At 32.0% G+C, this 26,873-nt stretch overlaps 1 protein-coding gene across 2 annotated transcripts in view; it reads left to right on the top strand.

Moving 5' to 3' along the window:
* LOC127734032 (dmX-like protein 2) overlaps window positions 1-26,873 on the top strand; it is a 132,442-nt gene that overhangs the window by 2,844 nt on the left and 102,725 nt on the right. Inside the window, exons 2-10 of one of the 2 annotated variants that reach the window (XM_052243591.1) lie at window positions 11,068-11,193; window positions 11,684-11,755; window positions 13,157-13,186; window positions 19,589-19,667; window positions 19,943-20,120; window positions 21,381-21,447; window positions 22,157-22,196; window positions 22,956-23,097; window positions 25,374-25,559. In XM_052243591.1, the coding sequence (XP_052099551.1) occupies window positions 11,068-11,193; window positions 11,684-11,755; window positions 13,157-13,186; window positions 19,589-19,667; window positions 19,943-20,120; window positions 21,381-21,447; window positions 22,157-22,196; window positions 22,956-23,097; window positions 25,374-25,559 (920 nt within the window). The remainder of the gene's footprint in view (window positions 1-11,067; window positions 11,194-11,683; window positions 11,756-13,156; window positions 13,187-19,588; window positions 19,668-19,942; window positions 20,121-21,380; window positions 21,448-22,156; window positions 22,197-22,955; window positions 23,098-25,373; window positions 25,560-26,873) is intronic. The other variant, XM_052243590.1, reaches the window with a different exon arrangement.

Below are 26,873 nucleotides of genomic sequence, written 5' to 3' on the forward strand. Positions count from 1 at the left end.
ATGAATTGGGTTTTTGAACGCTGCAATCGTCAATTGAATTGGGTTTTCAATTTTTTTTATTGCTTGCTCACGCAAATACGCAGCTAATCTGGAGCTCTGGCTTCACATCCTTGGCACTATGTGTGGTTCAAACTGATATTATTTCGTAGTATAACATGTATAAAATCTTTCCTTTATTTAATGATAACTTTTTCTGGAATGTATGCACAAATCATCACATATGTTATGTGAATTCGAAGACTCGAAGTACTAACAAACCAGGGATTTTCTTAATTTTGAACACAAATCTTAATTATGAAATCATACTTAACCAGTTTTATGTACACATACCACCTCAAACTCTCCCCCGCCCCCACCCCCTTTTTTATACGACCGCAAAAAATTTTTTGGGATCGTATAATGATATGATGTTGTCGTCGTCGTCGTCTGCATTGTCGTCCGAAGACACATTGGTTTCCGGACAATAACTTTAGTTTAAGTGAATGGATCTCTATGAAATTTTTTAAGAAGGTTCAATACCACAAAAGGAAGGTTGGGATTGATTTTGGGGATGATGGTGCCAATCATTTAGGAATTTAACTTGTGTATAAGTATTTCTTTTGCTCTGAAATTGTATGACAATGTTTAATACCACAAGTAGAAGGTTGGGCCATAAAAAAGAATAGGTTGGGTTGCCCTAACCCGACCGACCCATAAAAAAGCACCCAAGTCAAAATCTTTTTTTATTCAAAATTCGTGATGTTTTCGTATCAGTATCCGTCTTGAGTTTGTTGCATAGAATAACCTGATCCGATCTGACTGCGCTTTATCACAGGACAATTGGGGTTATGTATTAAAGCCTCCAATTGATATGGATGAAAAACAACATGTTACCGTCTAGTACAAATAAAGGTTGGATTAAAATCAAAACCCATAGTTTCCAACAAATTCTATCGTTTTGAAAACACAAAAACATGGAAAGAGGTGTTTGATAAAGTGTGTGATGACGATTTCATGCTACAGAAAACTGTTGAAATTTGTGTGACTGTTTCTGACCGATTGGGACACTCATTGAGCCCGACTTTGAGGAAGTTGTTCAGGAATTTGATTTGGCATTAAAATTTGATTAAAATGTTATTATTCTGACAGAAGTTCTGTCAACAGTGTTTTGTTCAAGTGCTTTGTATTTGAATTTTGTATTCAAATAAACTTCTTCTTCTTAGTATGAGCCTCCTTTAATTAGAACCTCCAAATATATATGGAGTTTTTCCTTAACTTTAAAATTTTAAAGAATAAAACAAAAAAGTTTCTTCCAACATATGTACAGCACATATAAATATAAAACAATAAAAGTATCATGCATGGCATATTTACAGGGACCTTTTTATTAATTCTTTAATTTCATTTTCATAGCTTTTAATATTTGTCCAGAGCTTCTTTACATTTCTTGCAATTGTTATATGACAGACTCTGTGTCGGTATATATATGTCACTTATGATAATCATGATAATCACTATTTTCATTTGTTTGTCATTTCCTCCATTTTGAGATATATATATATATATACGTATATGAAATATATCATATGTCTTGCTATTTGTTATCCATAATTTTCAATCTTTCTATATGCATTTGGAATAACATATTTCTGGTTTTGTTTTCAATATTTTCCTGGAATTTTTCACAGTTATCAAACAGCTCCTTATATTTTGAACAGTCTATAAGCAATTGTACTATTGCAGTTTTGTTCGTGAAGGTGCAGTTCCATCTTGTTGGTGTGATTTTATTAGTGATCTCTTTTCTTATTTCAGTGAAATATTTTTCTCTCGTAGTACTGAGTATAAACTCATTTAAAATGTTTGTCTGTATTTACAATGTAAACATTCAGAAAAAAGTGTGAACATTGAGGTGGAATGCTGAAAAAAAACTGTTTATAGAAAAGATCTTTATAGTACATATAGATCCTGGCATATATGTGTCTGACAATTTATACAAAACTCTATAATAGTCTTTCATTTTAAAAGTTGTTTACAAGGTAAAATAATTTTTCCCCTATTTTTCTCTAAAAGTATAAAAAAAAAAAATTTCCCTACCTACCTACCCACACCTGAGACTGGTGGGTAGGGTTTGGGCAAACAGAAATATTTTTAAGTCTGGCCTTGGTATTTATTTTAGGGGTTATGGGGCCAACAGTTTAGGAATTAAGGGCTAAAAAGGGGCCAATAACGAGCATTTTTCTAGTTTCCAGACAATAACTTGTGTGTAAGTGTATGAATCTCTCTGACATTGTACCACAAGGTTCCATATCACAAAGGGAAGGCTAGGATTGAGTTTGGGGTTAATTGCCCAAATATGTAGGAATTAGGGGCCAAAAAAAGGGCCAAAAACAAGCATTTTTCTAGTTTCCAGACAATAACTTGTGTTTAAGTGTATGGATCTCTCTGAAATTGTGCTACAAGGTTCCATACTACAAAGGAAAGGCTGGGATCGAGTTTTGGGGTTAATACTCCAAGGGGGGTTTCAAAAAGTTGGGGGGGGGATTTTTTTTCCAAAAATTTTCAAATTTTGAATTTTTGAAAAGTTTCAAGAAGAAATCTTATATTGCATGGTATTGGGCAATAGATTTGTAAGATCTTTGACCACATTTATTTTGTGTCAGAAATCTATATTATGTCAAAAATTTGATCACAATCCAAATTCAGACAGTATTGAGTATCAAGCTTGAATATTGTGTCCAAATTTGTACCAACTGTTCAGGGTTCGACCTCTGCGGTCGTATCAGGCTGCGCTCAGCGAAGCATTTTATTGTGTATATATCTAGACCATACATTTTGTATACCATAAAAAACTAAAGTGGCTACCAACAGGATGACCGCTAAATTAAACAAGGAAATATCAAATGGAACAAACTTAGACCTAGCTAAAGACTACCTGTATTGAGCTTCCAAATACTGTACTATGCAACCGTTTTTCAATCCACCCAACAGATTTCCCTTAATTTTTACTGTATTAAGGACTACCAGCTTAATGCCACCACATAGATTTGTTTAAATCGACCAGCTGCACTATTTTAAATGACAGTGCACATATATTATTTTGAAGGATCAACGATTATTGAAAACGCAAATTGTACCACTACTTTGATCACTGTTGATATTCTTCAAACTGAAAGTCAGCTATTTTTTCAATGAAGCTTTTGCAATTGTCTGGTTGATGTGCTCTCGCCACAACAGATCCTTGCTGATGTAAACGCCAAGTTACTTCCAACCTGGGACACTTTCAAGGGTATGACCATGAAGATGGTAGTCAAACTTGATCAGGTTGTGTTTCTTGCAGATATGTATGGCAGTACATTTCTGTGGATTGATTGCCATCTGCTAATCTTTTTCCCATTTCTCTAGTTGAGTTAAATCCTCTTGCAGCTTAATCTAATTATAGGCAGATAAATCAGGCAATCATCAGCAAACAATTTACACTGGATTTGACAGATTCTGGGAGGTCATTTATAAAGACGAGAAAAAGTATGGGTCCTATGGCTGTGCCCTGTGGCACTTCTGAAACTACCATGTTTCCAGAAAATTGATAAAAAGCAACGTGCATGACGTGCAACTGTTTTTTTCGTTCGTAAAATCACCATTTATTTTCCTGTTTTGCCGTGGACATACCCCACTTTTTACAAATTTATATGACAATGACATGCATTGTAAAAACATGAATTCTTGCTTCAATGACTTTGAGGTTTTCTACAGGTATATGTAATTTGAAATTTATGTTATTTAGCTCACTGGGCCCTATACCTGGGCAGCCCATAGGGCCAAGTGAGCTTTTCTCATCACTTGTCATCCTTTGTCATCATCATCCATTAACTTTTAACTTTTTCTTCTCTTCTGAAACTTCAGGGCCAAATTTAACCAGACTTGACCACAATCAATATTAGGGTATCTAGTTTAAACTATGTGTTCGATGACCCAACCTGCCAACCAAGATGGCAGACATGCCTGAAAATAGAACATAGTGGTAAAATGTGAGTTTTGTCTATTATTTTGAAAACCACTTTAAACAGAGAAAATGTGATGGAGACAGAAATGTTCAGAATGTTGTGCTCTGCCTATTATCCATGAACGTCAGAACTGTCAGACATATAGGAGTTATTGCCTTATAATGACGGAATTTTACCATTTTAAAAAATTTGCCTACTTGTCTACTAAGTTTAAATGCCGAAGTCATCAGACGACTTTTTATACGAGTTATTGCCCTTTAATGACGATTTAAACCATTTTTTTGCTGTTTTGCCTTATATCTTTAAAACTACAATAGATAGATAGAAACTTTTGACAGCAAAAATGATCAGCAAGACAAGATCTACAATTACCGGGTAAGTCTCCTCAGTCCTGGGGGAATTTGCAGTCGACTTGTTATTGAATATATATGATTTCTACCATTTTTTTTGTGTTTTTGCCTAATATCTTAAAAACAATAATACATAGATAGAAACTTGAAATAGCAAAAATGATCAGCAAGACAAGATCTTGATTCTTCAAACAAGTATGATTTTGCTGATATAGTTTGGAGATTCTTTATAGGAGTGATTGCCCTTTAATGACTTTTACCCTCATGTGTTTTGGGCAAAAACTAAAGCAGATAGAGAGAAACCAAACAGAAAAATGATCAGCAGTACAAGATCAACACAAAAAGAGATTTTTGTCCTGAATTCTATTCTAGTCCACAATGTTAGAGAGTGTCCATTGTTGAAGATGCACATAGACCTAGGTGAGCAAAACAGTCTCTTTAGAGCCTCTATTTTTTATATAAAGTATGTTTATAAAGAAGTACTTCTACTAGACCTTTGATATTTCTGAATATTAAAGAGATGTGGGGTAGATTAATTAGAAAGCAACCCTTACACAAAAGAAAGGGATATTTGGTATCCTCTTACATACATGTACACGAATATGAAATAAGGAGATGTGGTATGACTGCCAATGAGTCAACTGTCCACCAGTTTATATAAAAGTTTCATTCATAATTTAGATTCTTCTGCTTTAGTAAGGATAGTTTTCTTAGTTGTGAGTTATTTGATACAGTGGTGTGACAATGCATGATTTATGACAAAAGAAACCTTATACAGAAAAGAGTTAATGACCACACTGGAAAAGTGGTCTTTGAATCATTCTTTTTTTTCTAGAATTTTTAATTATCTCCAGACTGCACGAAATAATCTATGGCTATGATCATGATGATATTTTGTTTGCTGTAGTATAATCATAGTATTTTGTCATAGTTTTATAGGTTAGGATATAAATGTTTATTGACTCCATTAGTTAAGGAAGCTATAGAAATACTACATGGACCAATTAACTGATTAATAAAAGGCTCTGTTATATATATGTAGACATTGATTTATGATTAGACGCCTACAATCAGAATTCTCGTACAAAGACAAACATTACAGCCAACTGTTTTTTGGATAATGCCACTTGATTTAATGGAACTACATTCGAAAAACTTCTTTTTTTACCTTTGACATATTTTTTACAACCCTGTGTTATCTGGTTATGTTACATGTATATATGTATTTGAATTTGATTTCCGTATTATTTTAGAATTTCCTCATAATTTCACTTTATAATTAAGAGTTTTAAATCCCTTGTTTCTGTTCCAACCCCTCTGACATGTCTGATGTCTGAGAGAAATGTGAATTATAAAGAAACGTATACCAAATTGTCAGCTGACATGTTGATTTCTAGAATTAGTTAGAAATATGAGATGAATTTGACGGACATCTGATAGAAAGAAAAGAATTAATAATACAAGACAGGCAAAAGTAAATATCTTTATTGAATTTAACCAATAAATTATTTAAGAAAATGTCTTGTATTGTCAGACTGTTTTAAAGCCAGTCTTTTACTCTGTATGTTGATTGATTTCACCTGATCACAGTATAGGGATTTTTCTTCTTCTATAGAATTGATTATTGAATATTGAATATAGTCAGTTTAATATGTAAATATTTTATGAAAGTGTATAATTTTACAAAATTACAAAAATTAAGTGATACATCCTCATCAAGGTAAAGTTAAACCTTTATTAAACTTAAAGTTGAGTTAATTTGCTAGATTTTTCTATAGTCAGATTCTTAGTGCGGTACCACATGTATCTCAAATATTTGTTTGAGAATCTGTTCATATTCTTTGGCTTAAAGTTTTGAGTATATGTTCTGTCAAGTATTATTGTCTGTGTCAAGCTGTTCAGTCATGTTGTATTAATGCCAGTCTTTATTCCATGAAATCATTCAGTCTTTCTCCTGCAAATAATATTAAATTAGATTCTTTGGAAATGATGAGGTTATTCTAGAAATCCAGATGAGTCATGTTTTGAATCATGCAGTATTTCTAAGGCATTTGTTGCAATGTTTCTGACATACTTTGTTTCATCTGTTTATCATGTTTATGTTGTGTTTCTAAGTCATGATTTGTGTCATGTGTTTCTTTCTATGATTTCTGTCATGTTGTGTTTCTTTCCTTGATTTGTGTCATGTTGTGTTTCTTTTCCATGATTTGTGACATGTTGTGTTTCTTTTCCATGGTTTGTGTCATGTTGTGTTCCTTTCCTTGTTTTGTGTCATGTTTTGTTTATACTCCATGATTTGTGTCATGTTGTGTTTCTTTTCCATGATTTGTGTCATGTTGTGTTTCTTTTCCATGATTTGTGTCATGTTATGTTTCTTTTCCACGATTTGTGTCATATTTTGTTTCTTTTCCATGGTTTGTGTCATGTTGTGTTTCTTTTCCATGGTTTGTGTCATGTTGTGTTCCTTTCCTTGTTTTGTGTAATGTTGTGTTTCTTTTCCATGATTTGTGTCATGTTATGTTTCTTTTCCATGATTTGTGTCATGTTGTGTTTCTTTTCCATGATTTGTGTCATGTTATGTTTCTTTTCCATGATTTGTGTCATGTTGTGTTTCTTTTCAATGATTTGTGTCATATTTTGTTTCTTTTCCATGGTTTGCATGGTTTGTGTCATGTTGTGTTCATTTCCTTGTTTTTGTTCTATATATCTTTTTTGATTTGTAATAAAAGTGGGAAAAATGATATAATACATTATAGGACACAAAATTGATTTTGATTTTTAATATCGTTAATTTGTTCTCCTGAACATGCATGAAATATTTGCAATTGGGTGTTAAGCAACCAACAACCAATTGATTCTTAATCAAGTAACATTAGTGGTAGGATTAAACATTTGGTCTTTTTTTCTTAATTATGTACCAGTTATTAATTTGAGATTTGTGGTTATGAGAGACTTTTATGATAAAAGTGTATTTTACATTGACCTATGGTGAAATATTGATCATCAGTAATGGCTTAGATCAAATTCCTATTTTGTCATGTTTGTTCTTCGGTAAAGGAGACATTTGTTTTTGTTTTTGATGCAAAGCATTTAGAATGTTTAGGACTATTTATTTGTCAGTAATTGATTTCAATAATTTCTCTATTATCTGCTAATAAATTGTTTAGAAAGTAACATTTATAAAGATCAATCTTGTGATACATGTGATATATTGTCTATTGTTGATTGAAACCAATACAGTTGTATCAAATATTTTTCATTGATAGCAATTAAATTGCTAAGGTTCTAACTCTCATGCTACAAAAAAACTATTCCAGCCCTAGATATTTTGTATATATAAACAGTGAAATCTGTTTGGATTGTCTAATATGAACACCAATGTTTAATGGGGATTCCTATTGACAGGTTTCACTTTTCATTTTATACTCATAATTTTACTGCTTTGTAGACAAAAAGCACAAAACTGCATGTGAGAGAGCTTTATGTTGCCTCTAATTACAAATGATTTAAAGAGGCAAGGATTAAGCCTGATGACATAGAGTTGATAAGAAAAAAACAGGTCTTTATAATTTTGTTTCCCTTACCAATTTGGAACTTTCTCATTTAATTTAAGGTCATGAAGGTAGAATGGTTCTCTTGCCTTTCTGCTGTAAATTAAAAATATAATAGGTGCTTATTACGTTTATTTCTAGCGAATCTTGAACACCATCAACATAACAAGGTCAAATAATATAAAACATTTATAAATTAGTGGCATTTAGCAATGTGATTTATACACATGTTGTGATACACTATAACCATGATAACTGCCTCAAATAAAAAACTGAAGTTTTAATTTATTGCATTCCTTATCCTGATGCATTCTTTTGCAATTAATGAAATCTTTGTTGAAATTTCTAAATTGACAGTACTGGAAGCTCATTTCAAAGCACAAATCATATAGAATTCTCATGGCTACTAATTAAGTGCTTATTTTCTACAGCTGACCAGAAGTCATTTGTTAATCAATACTTTACTTCATTGTCACTTGTGTGTCATACAAAAAAATAGCCGTAGACTTAGTCAATACATTAATCCATTGATATACACATGAAAAAATATTATTTCAATGTCAGATACCTGGGAGGGGAGTATCGGTGGATATACACCCATTGGAAAAGTAGAACTGTTTAGCTCATAGACATCTTCTTGGGGTAATGACATAATTGAAAGATCTTGGGGAGGAGTGAACATATACATGATAACATTGAGAATGTAAATGGGGAATGTGTCAAAGAGACAACAACCTGACCAAAGAGAAGAAAACAGACGAAGGCCACCAATGTGTATTCAACACAGCGAGAAAATCCCGCACCCGGAGGCGGGCTTCAGCTGGCTCCTAAACAAAATGTGTACTTGTTCAATGAAAATGGATATACTCATTCAATCAGTAGACTATACTTAAGGCTACGGCTGACACTTTATTGGCATTTTTGTTTCACACTGGTTAAGCTTTTAAAACTTTTAAGAATAAGGAAATGTGGTATGATTTCCAATGAGACAACTATTCATCAAAGACAAAAGTGCAAGAATGTAAACAACTACTTGTCATCATATGACCTTCAACAATGAGCTAAAAAAACAATGAGCTGAACATGAAATAATAGTGCTACATTTGTACATTGAAATCTGTTTCTCTTAAAAAGTTAGCTATGCCAATATTTTCAATGTGCTGGTAACAAATCACTGTTCTATATGTCTTGATAAAAACAAGGGAATTCATTGGAAAAATCTTGACTTTATGACTGATTATCAAAACACTTATCAATAAATTTCAAACAAATATTTCTCATGAGTATACTTCATGATCAGTGCATGCATTTTATACTTCCCATTTTTATACGAGCGCAAAAAAATTTTGCGGTCGTATATTGGTATGATGTTGGTGTCGTCGTCCGGCGTCGTCGTTGTCCGAAGACACATTGGTTTTCGCACTCTAACTTTAGTTTAAGTGAATGGATCTCTATGAAATTTTGCCATAAGGTTCAATACCACAAAAGGAAGGTTGGGATTGATTTTGGGGGTTATGGTACTAACAGTTAAGGAATTAGGGGCCAAAAATAAGCATTTTTATAACTTCCAGACATAACTTGTGTGTTAGTGTATGGATCTCTCTGACATTGTACCACAAGGTTTCATATCACAAAGGGAATGCTGGATTTGATTTTGGGGGTAATTGCCTCAAAATTTTAGGAATTAGGGGCCAAAAAGGGGCAAAAAACAAGCATTTTTCTAGTTTCAGGACAATAACTTGTGTGTTAGTGAATGGATCTTTATGAAATTGTACTACAAGGTTCCACATCACAAAGGGAAAGCTGGGTTTGAATTTAGGGGTAATTGCCCTAAATGTTTAGGAATTTGGGGCAAAAAAACAAGCATTTTTCTAGTTTCCAGACAAAAAATTGTGTTCAAGTGTATGGATCTCTCTGAAATTGTACTGCAAGGTACCATACCACAAAGGGAAGGCTGGGATTGAGTTTGGGGGTGATGAATCATAAGGGGGTTCGAAAAATGGGGGGGGGGGGGGGGGTTCTTTTTTTTCCTTTTTTTTTCTTTAAAATTTTCCATTTTAAACTGGTTATTTCAGATTTATATATAAAAGCAAATAATAATGATATGGTTTGAATAGGTAAATTAAAAATTTTTAAGTTCTTAGACCACATTCATTCTGTGTCAGAAACCTATGTTGTGTCAAATATTTAATCACAATCCAAATTCAGTGCTGTATCAAGCTTGAATGTTGTGTCCATACTTGCCCCAACTGTTCAGGGTTCGACCTCTGCGGTCGTATCAAGCTGCGCCCAGCGGAGCATTTTATTTTCAGTGTTATAATAAGTTGCACAAAAAGACTATAGAACTGATGTATAAATGTTTTCTAAAGTTACAAGTTTATTTGTTCTGTAAAATTTTATCTCATATAAAACATGAAAAATCCTGACTTGGTGATATATCTGTTTTCTCTTTCTATTGCCTTTCACTGAACGAAAATTCCCATGGAACATTTATCTCAATTGTCAGAATAAGAAATGTTTAAATCATTGGAAGTTTTGAGTTTATTTTAATCTTTAGAGGTTTTGAGTTGACGTGTAATTTCCTGAATATTCATAAATGGATTTTGCAGCCTGAAACCGCACTTTTAAGTATAGTTATTGGGTATGTCTTGATTAAAATTGAGATCAATATGTTATTCAAAATTAAACAGCAATGAAGCTGAGAACAATTACAACATCCTTACACATCAATCATCTTCTTTACAGTATATTAGCGTTAAGTAATTAAACTAAAAACTGATAACCTTGGAGGTTTATACTGGATTAGGGCAATAATCTATTTATTTGATATTGGATAAGGGTTAAGGACTAATGATAGTAATGTTGGTTATGATACAAAACTGTTACTTTTATAACTCCAGAATGTAATTATAATGGAAAGAAAAGAGACCCATTGTGTCCACTAATTGTACAAAAAATGTATCTATTGCTTCACAAGCTTTTGATCAGAAACAGTCATGTGTACAGAAATATTAGTATCAAACATGTATTTAACTTTCAATATATGTATATGACACTGCTAAGGATACATAATTGTCATTTCACTTGGATCAAAATTATAATTGCGACTTAAGGTTTTATTTATAGTGTTCCGATGGTAACAAGAGTACTATACATGTAGATGAATTATTATTTATAAACTTTCAGGCCTATGCTGCTGGATGTGATATAGTTATACTCGCCAGTGATTTCCAGAGAGTACAGATAATTCCTGGTGTAACCCATGGCAACATAAAGGTCAACTGTATAGATTGTTCTACAGATTCAGGGAAGGTAAATATTTGCCACCAACATATATAGTAATTGTAGGGTTACCCATGGCAACTATATACAAATGGATTGTTATAAACATGGAGTGAAATAAATACATGTATGTATTAACAACCATAAACCAATTAGATCATAATAGGGTAATCATGATTTTATAAAAGGTCTTTATGCCATGCTTCTCAGTTTGAAAGCAGATTGTTTTTCACTTGTGCAACAAAAAATTTAATGAAATAAAACATTACATACATTTGTTGTTATCCATCATCATTATTTTTTTTAAATATAGTCACCTTTTTTTCACATCATTTTCGACCAAAGTTAGCCTGAATATTCATTGTTGTTAAGACAATAACAAAACAAAAAATATCTTGAGTAAAAAGAGAAGTCTACCGGTACTACTGTAAATATAAAAAAACATTAAAATAGATTTGTTTGGGAAGGACACCAGACAAAAGTACATATTAACCAGGCAATATTGTTGTTTATTTTGTAGATTGCAGCATCATATAAAAGTAAAGTGTACATTTTTGAACCAACACCATTATTACACCATGAAAGTACACATGTAAGTGTTCGATATTATATTATTTATATTGCTTGTACACATAAAACTTACATACATTTTATTTTTTGTCTGTTTGCATTATTTTCTTTTAATACCTTTGAGCTTTATCTTTATGTTAAATCATTTGTAGAATTTGATTTAGTTTCCTATATTCAAACCTGACTGCTCTAACATTCATTTAGATAATTTGTTGTATACATGTAAGAGGTAGATGGAAAATGATTGTTTTTGGTTTCTTGATTTTGTAGACTTTCGTCATATGTTCGTTGAAGCAAACTTTTAAATAAAAACAAGAAATTCTGTCTGGGAAACTAAACCAATTTTAATCTGTCAGAAAGTTCTTTGATGGTGTAAAGAAAGGGGCATCGAAAATTATTCTTGCTGCTCTTTGTTGGAGTTTTATTTATCTCTGGTGGTATTCTTCATTACAATTACCCATCAAACTATTTAAACCTGTGTGATTGATTTTCCAAAATAGTTTTAATTTGGGATTAACATATAAGAATACAGCTGAGGGCTTTTAATTATTTTCAAACTGGCTAAAAAAACAAATAAACATAAATAATATTTTGTTAAACTTTGTCAAAACAAAAAGTGTTCTCACATTTACATTTCAATTGTAGCCAGGAATCAAACTCATATTTTGAAAACAGCACCTCAAAAGGAACACTCAATGGTTGCCTCCTTTTTTGCATGTTGTAATGTTAGATTTAGGAAATAATGTTTTTAGAAAGAATTATGCCCCCATTTACATGATTTAATAGTTACTATCCATGTCAGTTTTTTGCGTCCTGTATATATATAAAAATAGGGTAAAATCATGCATCTTTATACATGTATGTATATCAATTATCTGTAAAACGAAACAGACAATCAAGTTCACGATTGCATTTCTTTTTTTTTAAGCAACTTTTTTCTGCTTTTAGTCATTTCTTATATTAATTTAGATGAAATGAATCCCACTCAATAATTTATTTGAGACCAAAGTCAAATTATTGTGTAAATACATGTATACTGAAGAATTTATTCACATCCATAAATCAAACATGTAACGTTAGTTGATTATTGGAAATCATTGTCAGACTTAGTCTAGCAGTAATTCTCTATTACATAATTCTTTATGAGAATTCGTCAGCTGATCCCTTTATTAGAAGTTCATGTAAATAAATTTACTTATCGTACATCATGTTCATAAACATTAATCAGTATTCATTCACAGATCCTTTTATGGATATTTTATGTAAATAAATTTGCATATACATGTAGATCATAAATATTCTGAGTTCATCTAATAATTAAATATTTTGAGTTGGATTCAGTATCAAACTGTCTTGTCTCTTTATATGTTCTTCTATCTTAGTACTAGCTTTACTGTTCAGTTGAAATGTACTTATATTTTAGGAAGAGGATGAGTGCACTATTCATCCACATGTAATTATGACTTCCTGATATTTTGATCACGTCCTAATATTTTACTAACAGAGTATTTGGCATGTCCACCCCGTATATATAATTAGATATGGTGTCGCTGTATACAGCCTCTTAATCTTAATGATATTGGTAATAGGTATAGTCAATAGTCCATGGTGGTATGAAGGTTTATGGCTTTAACATATATTCAGGTATCGGAGGTAAAATTAAGTCATTCCTGATTTGAAAGTTTTATAGAACTTTTATGTTTTGAGCATCTTTATTCAGGAATTGAAATAAGATAATTATCAATTTATGGTTTTTATACGACCGCAAAAAAATTTTTGTGGTCGTATATTGGTATGACGTTGGCGTCGTCGGCGTCGTTCGGCGTCGTCGTCCGAATACACATTAGTTTTCGCACTCTAACTTTAGTTTAAGTGAATGGATCTCATTGAAATTTTACCATAAGGTTCAATACCACAAAAGGAAGGTGGGGATTGATTTTGGGGGTTATGGTACTAACAGTTAAGGAATTAGGGGCCAAAAGGGGCCAAAAATAAGCATTTTTGTAACTTCCAGACATAACTTGTGTGTAAGTGTATGGATCTCTCTGACATTGTACCACAAGGTTCCATATCACAAAGGGAATGCTGGGATTGATTTTGGGGGTAATTGTCTCCAAATTTTAGGAATTAGGGGCCAAAAAGGGGCAAAAAACAAGCATTTTTCTAGTTTCATGACAATAACTTGTTTGTAAGTGTATGGATCTTTATGAAATTGTACTACAAGGTTCCATATCACAAAGGGAATACTGGGATTGATTTTTGGGGTAATTTCCTCCAAATATTAGGAATTAGGGGCCAAAAAGGGGCAAAAAACAAGCATTTTTCTAGTTTCATGACAATAACTTGTTTGTAAGTGTATGGATCTTTATGAAATTGTACTACAAGGTTCCATATCACAAAGGGAAGGCTGGGATTGATTTTGGGGGTTTTCCCTCAAAATTTTAGTAATTAGGGGCCATAAAAGGGCAAAAAAAAACATGCATTTTTCTAGTTTCAGGACAATAACTTGTGTGTAAGTGTATGGATCTTTATGAAATTGTACTGCAAGGTTCCATATCACAAAGGGAAAGCTGGAATTGAGTTTGGGGGTAATTGCCCTAAACGTTTAGGAATTTGGGGCCAAAAAGGGGCCAAAAAACAAGCATTTTTCTAGTTTCCAGACAATAACTTGTGTTCAAGTGTATGAATCTCTCTGAAATTGTACTGCAAGGTACCATACCACAAAGGGAAAGCTGGGATTGAGTTTGGGGGCGATAAATCATAAGGGGGTTCAAAAAATTGGGGGGGGGGATTTTTTTTTTCCTTTTTTTTCTTTAACATTTTCCATTTTAAATTGGTTATTTCTGATTTATATATAAAAGCAAATAATAATGATATGGTTTGAATAGGCATACATGTGAACCTCCCGACGGGAGTACAATAATCCCGTTTTCAGGGGTCTCCTCCCCCCCTCCGTTGAAAAAATCCTGTGTATGAAATTTTTCATGAATGGAAATTTTTCATGAATGAAAAATTTCTGCCCAACATAACATCTCAGGCATCTGGTGTAACTGACATTACCTGAAGTTATATTTTACCTGTAAATCAATTAACATGCATAATTATATGGCTTCACTTGTCAGCTTGGGTGTCAAACATACTGGTAAGCAACGATTTTTACCTCAGGCTAACTGCCGTTGTGTAACAAAAACTGTGTATTTATTGGGTTACTTCCCTTGATTTATCCTGTTTTAAGTTACTTTCCTTTTAATAATGAAAATTTATAAAAGAATATAAATAAAATATAAATTGAACAAATAATCATAAAAGGATGGTTATTAAATGATTTTAAATGTCTTAGGACAAATAAAAAAATAATAATTTGAAAATTATTTGAGGATTCTATACTTCCTTTTAAGGCTTAAATTGAAATTTTTATAATAACTATGACCCTAACTTTACAGATAGAATGAATTTCTGAGTTTGCAAATAAAAACTATTTGCAAGAGAAAAAAAAAAAAAATAAAAACTATTTGCAGACAGCTAAACAAATGTTCTGGTTGCAATGATTGTTTTATAGAATATGAAGTAAAAAATTTAAAGAACATACTGGAAAAAAACAATGTTAGATTGAACATGTAGAATATAAAGATGGAGAAACTTTATAAGTACAAGGGTACTATAAACATAATAAATTGGTTGGAAAGTTGAAGAAAACACACTTTAAAAGACCATTTTTACAGCACACGGTTACATTTACAACAAAATTAATGTCGATTAAAAACCTCCTGATCTGAGTCCTAATCTCCTGACCAAAATTTCCCAATCTCCTGATCTGAGTTTCACAGTCCATCACATGTATGAATAGGTAAATTGAAAATTTTTAAGTTCTTAGACCACTTTCATTCTGTGTCAGAAACCTATGCTGTGTCAAATATTTAATTACAATCCAAATTCAGTGCTGTATCAAGCTTGAATGTTGTGTCCATACTTGCCCCAACTGTTCAGGGTTCGACCTCTGCGGTCGTATCAAGCTGCGCCCCAGCGGATCATTTTATTACATTTCTGGAAGAAAAAAAATGCAAAAAAAAAAAGAATTTGAGGGATGAAGGTTTGATATCGATGCAATACACACAAGTCTGATTAAAGATCCTTACTTGTTCAAAGTGATAAATAGAAGCAAGGCTAAAAGAAATAAAAATTGTTCAGAAAACCTCTTTTTCTTAAGTCTAGCTGTCCCTATAACAAGTTGAATTTGGCTGATTTATGAAGGAATTTGTGCACTTAGACCTCCAACATGGTGACAAAAGGGTAGTAACTCTTGCTCAAATTGTGTCAATCAAAACATATCTATTGATTGAACGCTTTAACAATAATTGTTTAATTTAAGAATTAATTCCTGCCACTTTTGGCCAAATAAATGAGAACAGAGATTTTACAACTGAAAAAAAAACATTGTTTTATATTTCTGTAAATTTACTGGTTTTAAAATGTTGAATTATTCAAAACACTATTAATGTGTTTTTACCCCCGGTATAGATTGCCCTGGCCTTATTTAGCACAACTTTTTGGAATTTCTGTTTTTAATGCTTTCCATCCTTGTATTTGATTAGATTGTAACTAATGAGTCTTATCAAAGGTGTGTCTTGTATACAAAAGTATATGCCTTGTATCTTTGATTAGTCATTTTATATGAAGTATATCCACTATGTTATCAACTGAAAGTTGGAATGTAAATGCATTATTTTGATCAATTGAATAAACTTCAGGAAGGCCTGATTCATCTAGGTGCATGGTTGCATGAGCTTATGTTTTTATGCATATACATGTATATATCAATATAAAAAGTCAGTTTTGCATGATAATACTTTCAAAAGCAGTACAAGTGTATCATTTAGTCATTTACCCAGTTTAGTAGTGAATTTACATAAGTTTATTTTATATTATAAAATCATCAAAGGAAGCTCCTTTTATATAAAGATGTGATTATATTTATACAGAATCATCGTTTTGGAAAGGTTTGTAAATCACTGGCTAGACCATGCTTTGATTTTAGCTATGATGTCATAGCTATAAATTAGCTAGATTATGCTTTGATACTTAGCTATATTGGGCAAGAGTCAGTTTTGTCTTCTTTATTAATTCTTTGACTGAATACTGAATGCTTTACTTTAATAAATTTGCCTTACCATAAATCTGTATAAGACTAAGCTTTACATTCTTTGTTCGTCCCAACCATGCATGAAATAATTGCCACTGGACATAAAGCAAACAACAATCATTCATCTTTGTTATGAGTCATATTTGTCACGACCCTCTTCAGTTAGTTTCTGGATAAATTTAACCATGAATTTCTCTTACAGAAAAACTTCATCATACAAGAAAATTCTTACAGTGCTAGCATGCAGACAATGATTATTTTATACAAATCTCAGTTTTCCAAAATTAATTTGAATTTATTTCTGATTGAAATTTTTTTAATTGTCACTACTAAATTGAAAAATACTTGCAGAATTCATGTATTCAAATTTTGACATATTTTTGAATGGTTAGTATTGGATTTTAATTTTATTCTACTAATCTGCTTCCTCAACAAAAAGGAACCAAGGGCCAAAATAAAACATAATGGTACAAGACTGGTAATTGTTTAGTTTCTTGAAAACTATAATAGCTATAGAAAATCTGACCAGCAAAAATCTTCAGGTGACAAGCTCTACCAACTTACCATTTGTACCAAAATTATCAGACATTTGCTTATGGGAGTTATCACACTTAAATGACAATTTTAAAAACAAATCAACTTAAGTTTAATTGCATTTCTTCCAAGATTTTCAGATACGAATAGAAGTACTTCTAATATTTAGAAAAACTGGCAAAATATTCCTTACTATTTTCAATTTTTTTTAGTTATTCAAAACAAACGTTCACCAAGGGTTCTACAGTGATGCAAAGTCCTTAAGCTTTCATTTGATATAAAAATTACCCAAATATTATACATATTTTAAAATTACAGTTATTTGTAAGAAATATGTATCACTCTCTGGTGCATTGTTTGTCACTGGCTTCTTAACCGAATTACCCTATTAACTTAAAAATCTATTAAAGTTAGAAAAAACTTCCATTGTTAAAATTTTCAGAAATACCAGATCTTCAAAAATGCAAGTACCAATATGCCTGAAACTGTAAAAATTGACCCCTGATAGTAATGATTTGTTAGACTATTTTTTGTTTTTTTTTATGTATGCTATATATGCTACTCTCATAACAGTGAAATGTCTGCATAAGATTTCTTATGAATAAAAGGAGATACATAGTATACATTAGTGAATCAGCAACCCAATGACAAAAATAATCAAAAGACATCTAGAGGACAACATACAGTTTTAAACAATAAACAGGTGTCTTCACAATATACCAAGCTGTGTAATGATTTCTGTAAAGGATTGAAGAATTCTAAAATTATTTGTCTTTATTAACACCATATACTCTTCTTTAATTTTCATATGATTGAATGTCTTTGATATATAAATGCTAACCTGTTATTTCATAAATGAATCCAAAACTAGAAATAAATAATATATTATATGTATCTTATGTTTATCACTATGATTTCAAACAAGTTACATTAAAAAAACACCACAAAGTTGAGCCTTACATTATAAAGGTACAAGAATGATTGTTTAAGGATGTTTGCTCCTCTTGTTTTTGAATTTTTGTCAGATATTCGGAATCCTCTGATTTTATCCATGTATTGCCATTACAAAATTTGACCACTAAGCCCTACTTTTCTTTTCATAGTTTTATAACATATAGTTTAAAAAGCCATATTTTTAAAACTTGTAAAATCCTTGTTATTTTTTCATACTTTTTGAAAGAAAAAAGGTGCCAATGTTAATAGTATGGAAAATCTAGAGAGAATCATTTCCCTCCAAATTTTCAATGGCTTATATCTCAAAAACAAGCACACAGACCCTTCATTTTTTTCTGTTTTTTTTCAGTTCCATTATTTATATACTATCAGTCTAAATTTTAAAGAGTCTTTTAAAAAGCTTGTTATTTTGAAACAGAGTAGCGAACATCCTTAAAGATCTTAATCTCTGACATTGAATTATGTTCTCATAGCAATGCTTTGTTTATTAATTTAAAATGATAACATACAAAGTCAGATTTAAATATTGTTCAAATTATTAACCATGTATTGTACAAAATTTGATAATGAATACAACACTCGAGCAGCTCTATGGTACCTACAAGCCATATTAAATCATTCCATCCTTTTATGTATAACATTATTAGATTCAATTATGTTTTCAAATGGATGTTTTTATGCCCTCACCGTTGGGGAGTGGGCATTAAGTTTTACCCTTGTCAGTCCGTCCGTATGTACGTACGTACGTCCATACGTCCCAAAATTGGTTTCCGTTCTCTAACTTTAGTTTGCCTCAACCAAATGTTATTATACACAATGCTTATTACCACAAAACACAGATCAAGTTTGAATTTTGGTGGCGTCACTTTTACCGTTCTAGAGTTATATCCCTTTATAATGTTATATGCAAGTGGGGGCATCATCTGTGTCCCATGGACACATTCCCCATTTATTTTTATGGTGACCCTATTTATCTAGGATGCTGGCTTGTAATTTCATTCATCACAAAAGTACAATATGTTCACAAAACCTATGAGCATAATTACCAGACTAGACATTGTAGACTGTACATGTATTTTAAAGAAGTAGACTCTAACTTTTTTGGCACATTAAAAGTAAGATTTTTTTTAGATTAAGCATTTTTTCTTATAAACAGATGAATTTGTAAGTTTTTTTATATTGTAGTTTGTAACAGTTTGAAGTATGTTTTAAATTGTTTGTTTGTAGAAATTGGACTATCAGTGGTATCAGACAGCATTGTTTGAAGCAGAAAGTTTGATTAACTGTCTAAGCTGGAATCTTGAAGGTAAAGTGTTGAGATGTGAAGTGATGCAGTTAAAAATATTGTACCTGGTCCTCTTTTCAGTGCCTTTATTCAACAGTTTCATATGTAACCAAAAAGGTAAAGTCTGGTATGAAATTATATCTTTGAGATACAATGTAAATATTGCAGATGTACCTTCATATAAGAATGTATTTACAGTATGGTTCCATAATAAAAAAAAAGAAAAACTCAAAAGAGGGAAAATGTAAAATATAATATCCAAATCTGATAATGTTGGGTTTTTTTTTTGTGTGCAGGATCACGTCTTCTGACAGGAGGGGATGTTATCCAGATATGGCACCTGGATCATGAGCAACATGATGAAGAAAACAAGAGCGTAAAGTTTTCTGTAGGAGACCATGAGGAGGAGGGGAAGGTACACCATCCTTATGATGAGGATTCACTTCCAGTGTGGGACTGCATCTGGAGTATCAAGTAAGATTTTATCATCTTCATGTACTGATTTGGAGATTTCTTTGAATGATGCAGTAATGGGATAATTTTAAAGTAAGATTTTTTTATCTTGGTGAAATGATCTGGAGGTTTCCTAGAGTGTGTTAAGAGTATTTGGAAAATTATGTAAGATTTTGCCATCTTGGTGCACTGATTTGCAGGTTTCTTGGAATGTATTTGGAGAAATGAGTAAGATTTATTTTATTGATAATTTGCACATTTTCCCTTTGATCCTACTGCATAATATTTTTTTTAGATCATGGACAGGACTTGATACTCCAATGTTTAAGACAATGAAGTAATGTAACAGTGCAGCAAAATCAATTTCATGTCCATCTGTGTCAATTTATAAATGAAATGCATCGACTTCATTCATACAACTGAACAACCATCGCAAAGTTTTATACCCTTTAAAATAGTTTTGATAACTTTTATTATTTCATATATATTAAAAAAAAACCAAAAACATATTATTAAAACAAGTTGCTGATAAAAATAATAATGGCATTTTATTTTTTTATACTAACTATATCAGCTTAAATATCAGTTTGCCCTTCCCGGCTTTTAATATTCTTGCTGAAAAAGTCAGTTTCAAAAACAAAAATGTCATTATTCTATATATCTAGGTGTACTGATTTAGAGATTTCTAGGAATTTATGTGGAGAATTAAGTCAGATTCACTCATCTTGTTACTAACTTCTTTGAAATATTTTTGGAGTGGATCTTGATTAAGTAAGATTTTATCATCTGTTATACTGATTTGAAGGTTTCTTGAAGTGTATCTTGAGAAAGGAGATTTTGTATTCAGCTCATTCCTTTGAGGCACATTGAAAATGATTAGATAGTTATTAGGAACAGGATACCAACAAGGTATTCTCGCAATTAATGAACAGAGAAAAAACAATCACAGTATGTTTGGAGAATATTTACCCAGACACTAATTAAATGCAAATCTGGATCATCCTTTAAAATTGAGCCATCAAATCATCAAAATGTGAATTAGGATTACAGATTAAGGGGATTTCTATAATTACCCACTAGTCTCAATCTCATTAAAATCAGCTGTTAGTTTTCGCTACGATACTTTCCACCCGCAGCGTATCAATACATCAGATTTTAATCAGATTGCCACTAGTCTACAATGCATATGCTTAAATGATATAAATGTTTTCCACTATAAATTATGTTCAGTTAATCTAAAAAATTGACGTCTAAATTTGTTGTTGTATATTATTTTGACAGACCAGCTTCTCCTGTTTATTTCCTGAAGTACTCCCATGATGGACTGTTGTTTGCCTCTGCTGGACAGGTCAGTAGTACATTAAGTGGACAGTTCTTTACATACTATTTGAGAAAACAGTAAATTGGTGTGTCTATCTACTGGGCTGCACTTCAGCACAACTGTTTTCTTGATTAAGATGATTAAATATTTGCCAAGTTGGAGAAATTACATTGTATGGATAAAAACCAAGTCAGGGAGATAATGACTATTAGAACATCTTTTTTTCACAAATGTGCAGATGCATAGTATAGTGTTGTCATTATCTCATTACCCTGATTTGTTTTTTGCATCCATAAAATTACATGGCAGTAAAAACATAAACACAGTCCTGTAATATCTTCCATAAAAATCACCTGATTGTCGACAGATGGACAAGCTTCTGCTGCAAGTCCTAGCTTACCAGATATTAAAATGGTCCTTGTATTGTAAACTAAGAACTATGAAAGCTGTTCAGTATCTTGTCTTTTAAACCCTTACTTGAAGTCATCACTTAAAAATCTGATCTAGCTGCAGTTCACATGTCATTTAGCTTTCTAGGTCTTTTAATGTATTTACATCAAAGTTAATGCTTACAGAAGCATTTTAGAATTCATTAGGTAGCACACAATTGGTCACCTCTTTTGTGTCCTCAAAATGCGGGAAAATAAAGGATAAAACTATCTAGTAATAGAAGTAGTTTCTGTGAAGCATCTCGGATAGCAGTGGGTTATATTGATAAAAATAATTACTTTTTCAGAATGATCGTCTAGTGAAGATTTGGTATGAGGACAGAAAAAGTGAGTATTTTGTAGAGAGAAGAATATTTTTGTGCAGTTGACAATATGGCCTATCAGCAACATTGTGCACCTTACATCCTGTCATAAAACATAATGGAAATTATGGCCTGTCAGCAGGCATAGTGGACACTATGACCTGTCAGCAAAATTTTGGAAATATGGCCTGTCATTTATATGACCAAAATGCCAAAGATTTAACATCCCTAATACATGTATTCATACTTCTTGCACTGTTTTGATAATAAGTCTTAAGTGCCTTTTCAGCAAATGTGCATCAGTATTTGGCTGTTTCTTCCCTAAGCACACACAATTTTAGGAGTAAGAGCAAAGACTGGTCGGTTCAGAGTCAGAATATGTGTCTGTGATGGGTGACTTGTCTTGCATGCTGATTGTTACCTAGTTGGCTAGCATGCTAAATCTGGTTTATTGTATTGACCAGTCTAATACAAACAGGGTTCATATTGATATCAGATTAACATTTTCTTGTCCTGATATTATGTAATATTTGCCACTGGACACCAATCCATCATCCATCATCATTCATTTCAGCAAAGTTAAAAGAGAAGAGAAACAAATATTTTAGATAAACATTGATGATCAGTATTTAGCATAAATATTGAACATTACAAAAACTTATTCAATAACCTTAAAGATGCCTATTGTCTATTGATTTTATTACAGAAATTTTTTTAAAAAAGAAGTTATTTTTACATGTTAAAATACCGGACATGATTTATTGAATATATGCTTTTTTTACAGTATCTTTTCCATCAGCCTTATCAAGAGGGGACAGTTTAATAAGTCCTAAGAAAGAAGAGCTACATTATTCCTTTGTATATGTGGCACACCCTAGGACCGTTACAGGATTTTCTTGGAGAAAAACTAGCAAATTTATGCCGAGGTTTGTACATGCATTACTTGGTTCTGTTTATGATAATTACTGGTAGTGTGACAATTTTCCATGTATAAAATCAGTTTTTGATTGCCATTTAGCTTTTGTATCCTTTTTAAAAATAATCAGGATTGGCTTAGTGCTGGTCATTAGTTGGCATCTTTGTTTTGTTGATATGTTCCTACTTATTTAGCTCATCTAGCGGAAAGGCCAATTGAGCTTTTCTCATCACTTTGCGTCCGTCTTCCCTCATCGTCCATCGTCATCTGTTAACTTTTACAAAAATCTTCCTCCTTTGAAACTACTGGGCCAAATTTAACCAAACTTGGCCACAATCATCATTGGAGTATCTAGTTATAAAATGTGTCAGAAGACCCCTACAGCTAACCAAGATGGCCAACATTGCTAAAAATAGAACAAAGGGGTAAAATGCAAGTTTTACCTATTATTTTGAATAGAGAAATTCTGTCTGGAACAAAAATGTTCATTAAAACTGTCAGACTACTTCTAATAGGAGTTATTGCCCTTAAATGACGAATTTTACTTTTTAAAAATGTTTATGCCTCTGCCATCACTGGAGGGGGCATTAAGTGCTACCCTTGTCCGCCCGTACATCAACCGTACGTATGTCCCAAATACTTTAGTTTGCCTCAACCAAATGTCATGAAACTTATACAAAATGCTTATTACTACTAAATACAGATCAGGTTCGAATTTGGGTGGCGTCACTTTTATCGTTCTTGAGTTATGCTCCTTTATAACATTATATGCAAGCGGGGGCATCATCCGTTTTTCCTATTATTTCGAAAATTATAATTGGTAGACAGAAACTTTGACAAGCAAAAAAGATCAGCAAGACAAGATCTTCTAATAAGTCAACATGACTAAAAATGTCAGTTGACTCCTTATTAGAGTTATTGCCCTTTTTTGCCTAATATCTTAAAAACTATTATGGGTGGATAGATAGAAACAATACTAAGCAAAAATGATGAACAAGACAAGATCTACAAATGATGAATAAGTCACCATGAACAAAATCGTTAGTTGACTTCTTATTGAAGTTTAAAATTAGCCCTTTAATGACGATTTTTCCCATTATTGCCTATTATCTTAAAAACTGTAATAGATAGATAGAAACTTTATTAAAAAAGCACAAATGATCAGCAAGACAAGATCTACAAAAGAGCCATAATGGCAGAAATCTTCAGTCAACATGTTTTGGAGTTATTGCCCTTTGGTGTTAATTTTTTTACAGTTTTTTGCATTTTATGCCTATTATCTCGAAAACTACAATAGATAAATAGAAACTTTAAAAAGGAAAAAAATATCAGGTGGATAAGATCTGCAAATATGTCAACATTACTGAAATTGTCAGTAAACTCATGATAGAGTTGTTCCCCTTTAATGCTGATTTGTACTAAAAAGTGGCCATTGTTGAAGATGCAGGTGAGCAACACAGGCTCTTTAACAAAGTTGTCTGACCATATAGTTTTACCCTTATCCGTCATTCCGTCATTCCACAACGAACAGTTGGGTCAGTATGTGTAATTGATTTCCCAAAGGCGGTATGGATAATATTTTCTTCTGTAGCTCAGTCCATATCGTAAACTTGGATATGTATGATGGCTCGTTTCGAAGCTAAGACATTTTCCCATATGTGGTTAAATTTTTCGGGGTACAAAGTGGGATTCATTTTTCCGTAAATTAGCACCCCCGGAAAATCCTTTCGTGATGCGGCTCCTTGTATTAAAAAATCCCTTTTTTCTCACAATAAGTTTTTGGAAAATTTAATACTTTGCATACATTTTATAATAAATCCATAGTTTTTACACATTTATTCTATGGTCCTCTACTTTCCAAATCAACACAAATGGTTAAGCTCATTCACTTGTTAAAAATAGAAACATGTCCAATATCACTACACAGAGATTTTCTGTTTACGCACAACTTTTGTGTTCCTCAATTTGAGGCGCATTTGGGATATTGACCCAGTTATACAGACTCTTTTAAATACCTTCACATATTGAGCTGATTTTTAGTATGTGAGTCCACTATTATGAGTTACAGATTAAGTTTACATTTGGTTCTGCTCCGCTGATTTTTGCCGAAATTTCAGGCTTGGGACTTTGAAAACTTTTTTCATTGTAAAACATTGTGAAATGAATAAAAAAAGAAAAAAATGTCAATAAGATATTTTTGATAGAGATAATATAAGATGAACAAGTATGGAATATAGCAGAAAAGCCAAGTTTTATTTTTGTTCATACAACAATATTACATTTCAGGGGATCTGTAGCTAACATGCTAGTATCGTCTTGTGCTGACAACGTCTGTCGACTATGGATAGAGACAGTGCTCCCAGATGATGGATTAGTGGATTTAGAACAGTTTGATCCTAGTGCATCATTTGATCCTAAATATCATACACACAGACATAAGAAACGTTTCATGCAAAGATTGAAAACCATCAGGTGTGTATGTCCAAAAATTCATTTCATCTGTGAAATAAAACTCAGTGTAAGAAATGGACATTTAAAATGATTGAAGTGTATATTTTCATACAGATTGCATTATATGCGCTAACATGGTTTTAAGGATATTGAGTGTGCTGTTAATTTGCTTTATAATGCATTTAGCCAGGTAGTACAAAATTGGTTTATTAGGATATGTTGTTAATTTTAGCTGGGAAAGTTTTGCTTTGTAGCTCTAACAGTTTATTATATAGCTAATAACCTATAAAAACCATTGAGTTTGTGGTTTACTAACAAACTATTATATTATACATTCAGCTTTAGCACAGTTTACTAATATCCAGATATAAGACACTTGTTCCATTGTGTTGGATATTTGTGAGAGGCACATTTCTAAGTTTTAGTGTTAAATCAGTGACCTTCATTTGCATGTTTAAGTTTAGGATTGTTGTTATTTGTAGATTTGTTGTACTTTGTACCAGATCAAGGGCCTGAAAACAGTCATATTTGACAGTCATGTCCTAAACTGAAAGCTATTTGTCCTAAACGGCAGATTGGGATTTAGGACAAATTAATTTTTTTTACAGAACTAATTTCTGTCATTTCATTGAGATCAGGTTTCTTTATCGCCATTTTGCACTTGTTTTTGTTATGTAATCCCTTTCCTGTAATAAAACTGCCACTCCAGTATAGTATGATAATCCCGAGGGCCGTCCTAATAACCATATTAATTCCTACGGGAAATATTGGCTAATGATCACAAATCACTTTTTACCTGTGTTTTTAATTCACACCTGACATTGATCACAAGCTCAGAACTAATATTACAAAGAAATTAAAATTCAATGACAACTTTCTTCTTTATTCAATTTCTTTACAGCAAAGACAATCTACAATTCTGATTTAAAATTAAAACTTGATTTAATTTACACAGGAAAAGTAATTTTTCACGAGTCAAACGTGTGCTTTATTAACTATGTAATACGCATGTGTGAAATTGTCTTCACCTGATTAGACACTTAATTTGTAAAATGCTAAATTAAAGGAATGCAACTATTATATGTTATAATCAAACACATTTAAAGGTAATAAAATTTAAAATCCTGTGATTTCCTGTCAATATTTGATTTAATATAAATAGAATGAATTCCTGAAATGAATCTCGAATTACTCGTACTTTAGTATTGTCGTAAAACTTCGGGTTTTAATTTCGTCTTCAAAATTGAAAGAAATGTTAGCGATGTCTGAGAAATTTACCGTTTTTTAGTCATTAAAATCATTTCAATTTAAACTGTTGCATTCCATTAACTGTTC

This window comes from Mytilus californianus, unplaced genomic scaffold (assembly GCF_021869535.1).
Source record: "Mytilus californianus isolate M0D057914Y unplaced genomic scaffold, xbMytCali1.0.p SCAF_3, whole genome shotgun sequence".
In the NCBI taxonomy this organism is placed as follows: Eukaryota; Metazoa; Mollusca; class Bivalvia; order Mytilida; family Mytilidae; genus Mytilus; species Mytilus californianus.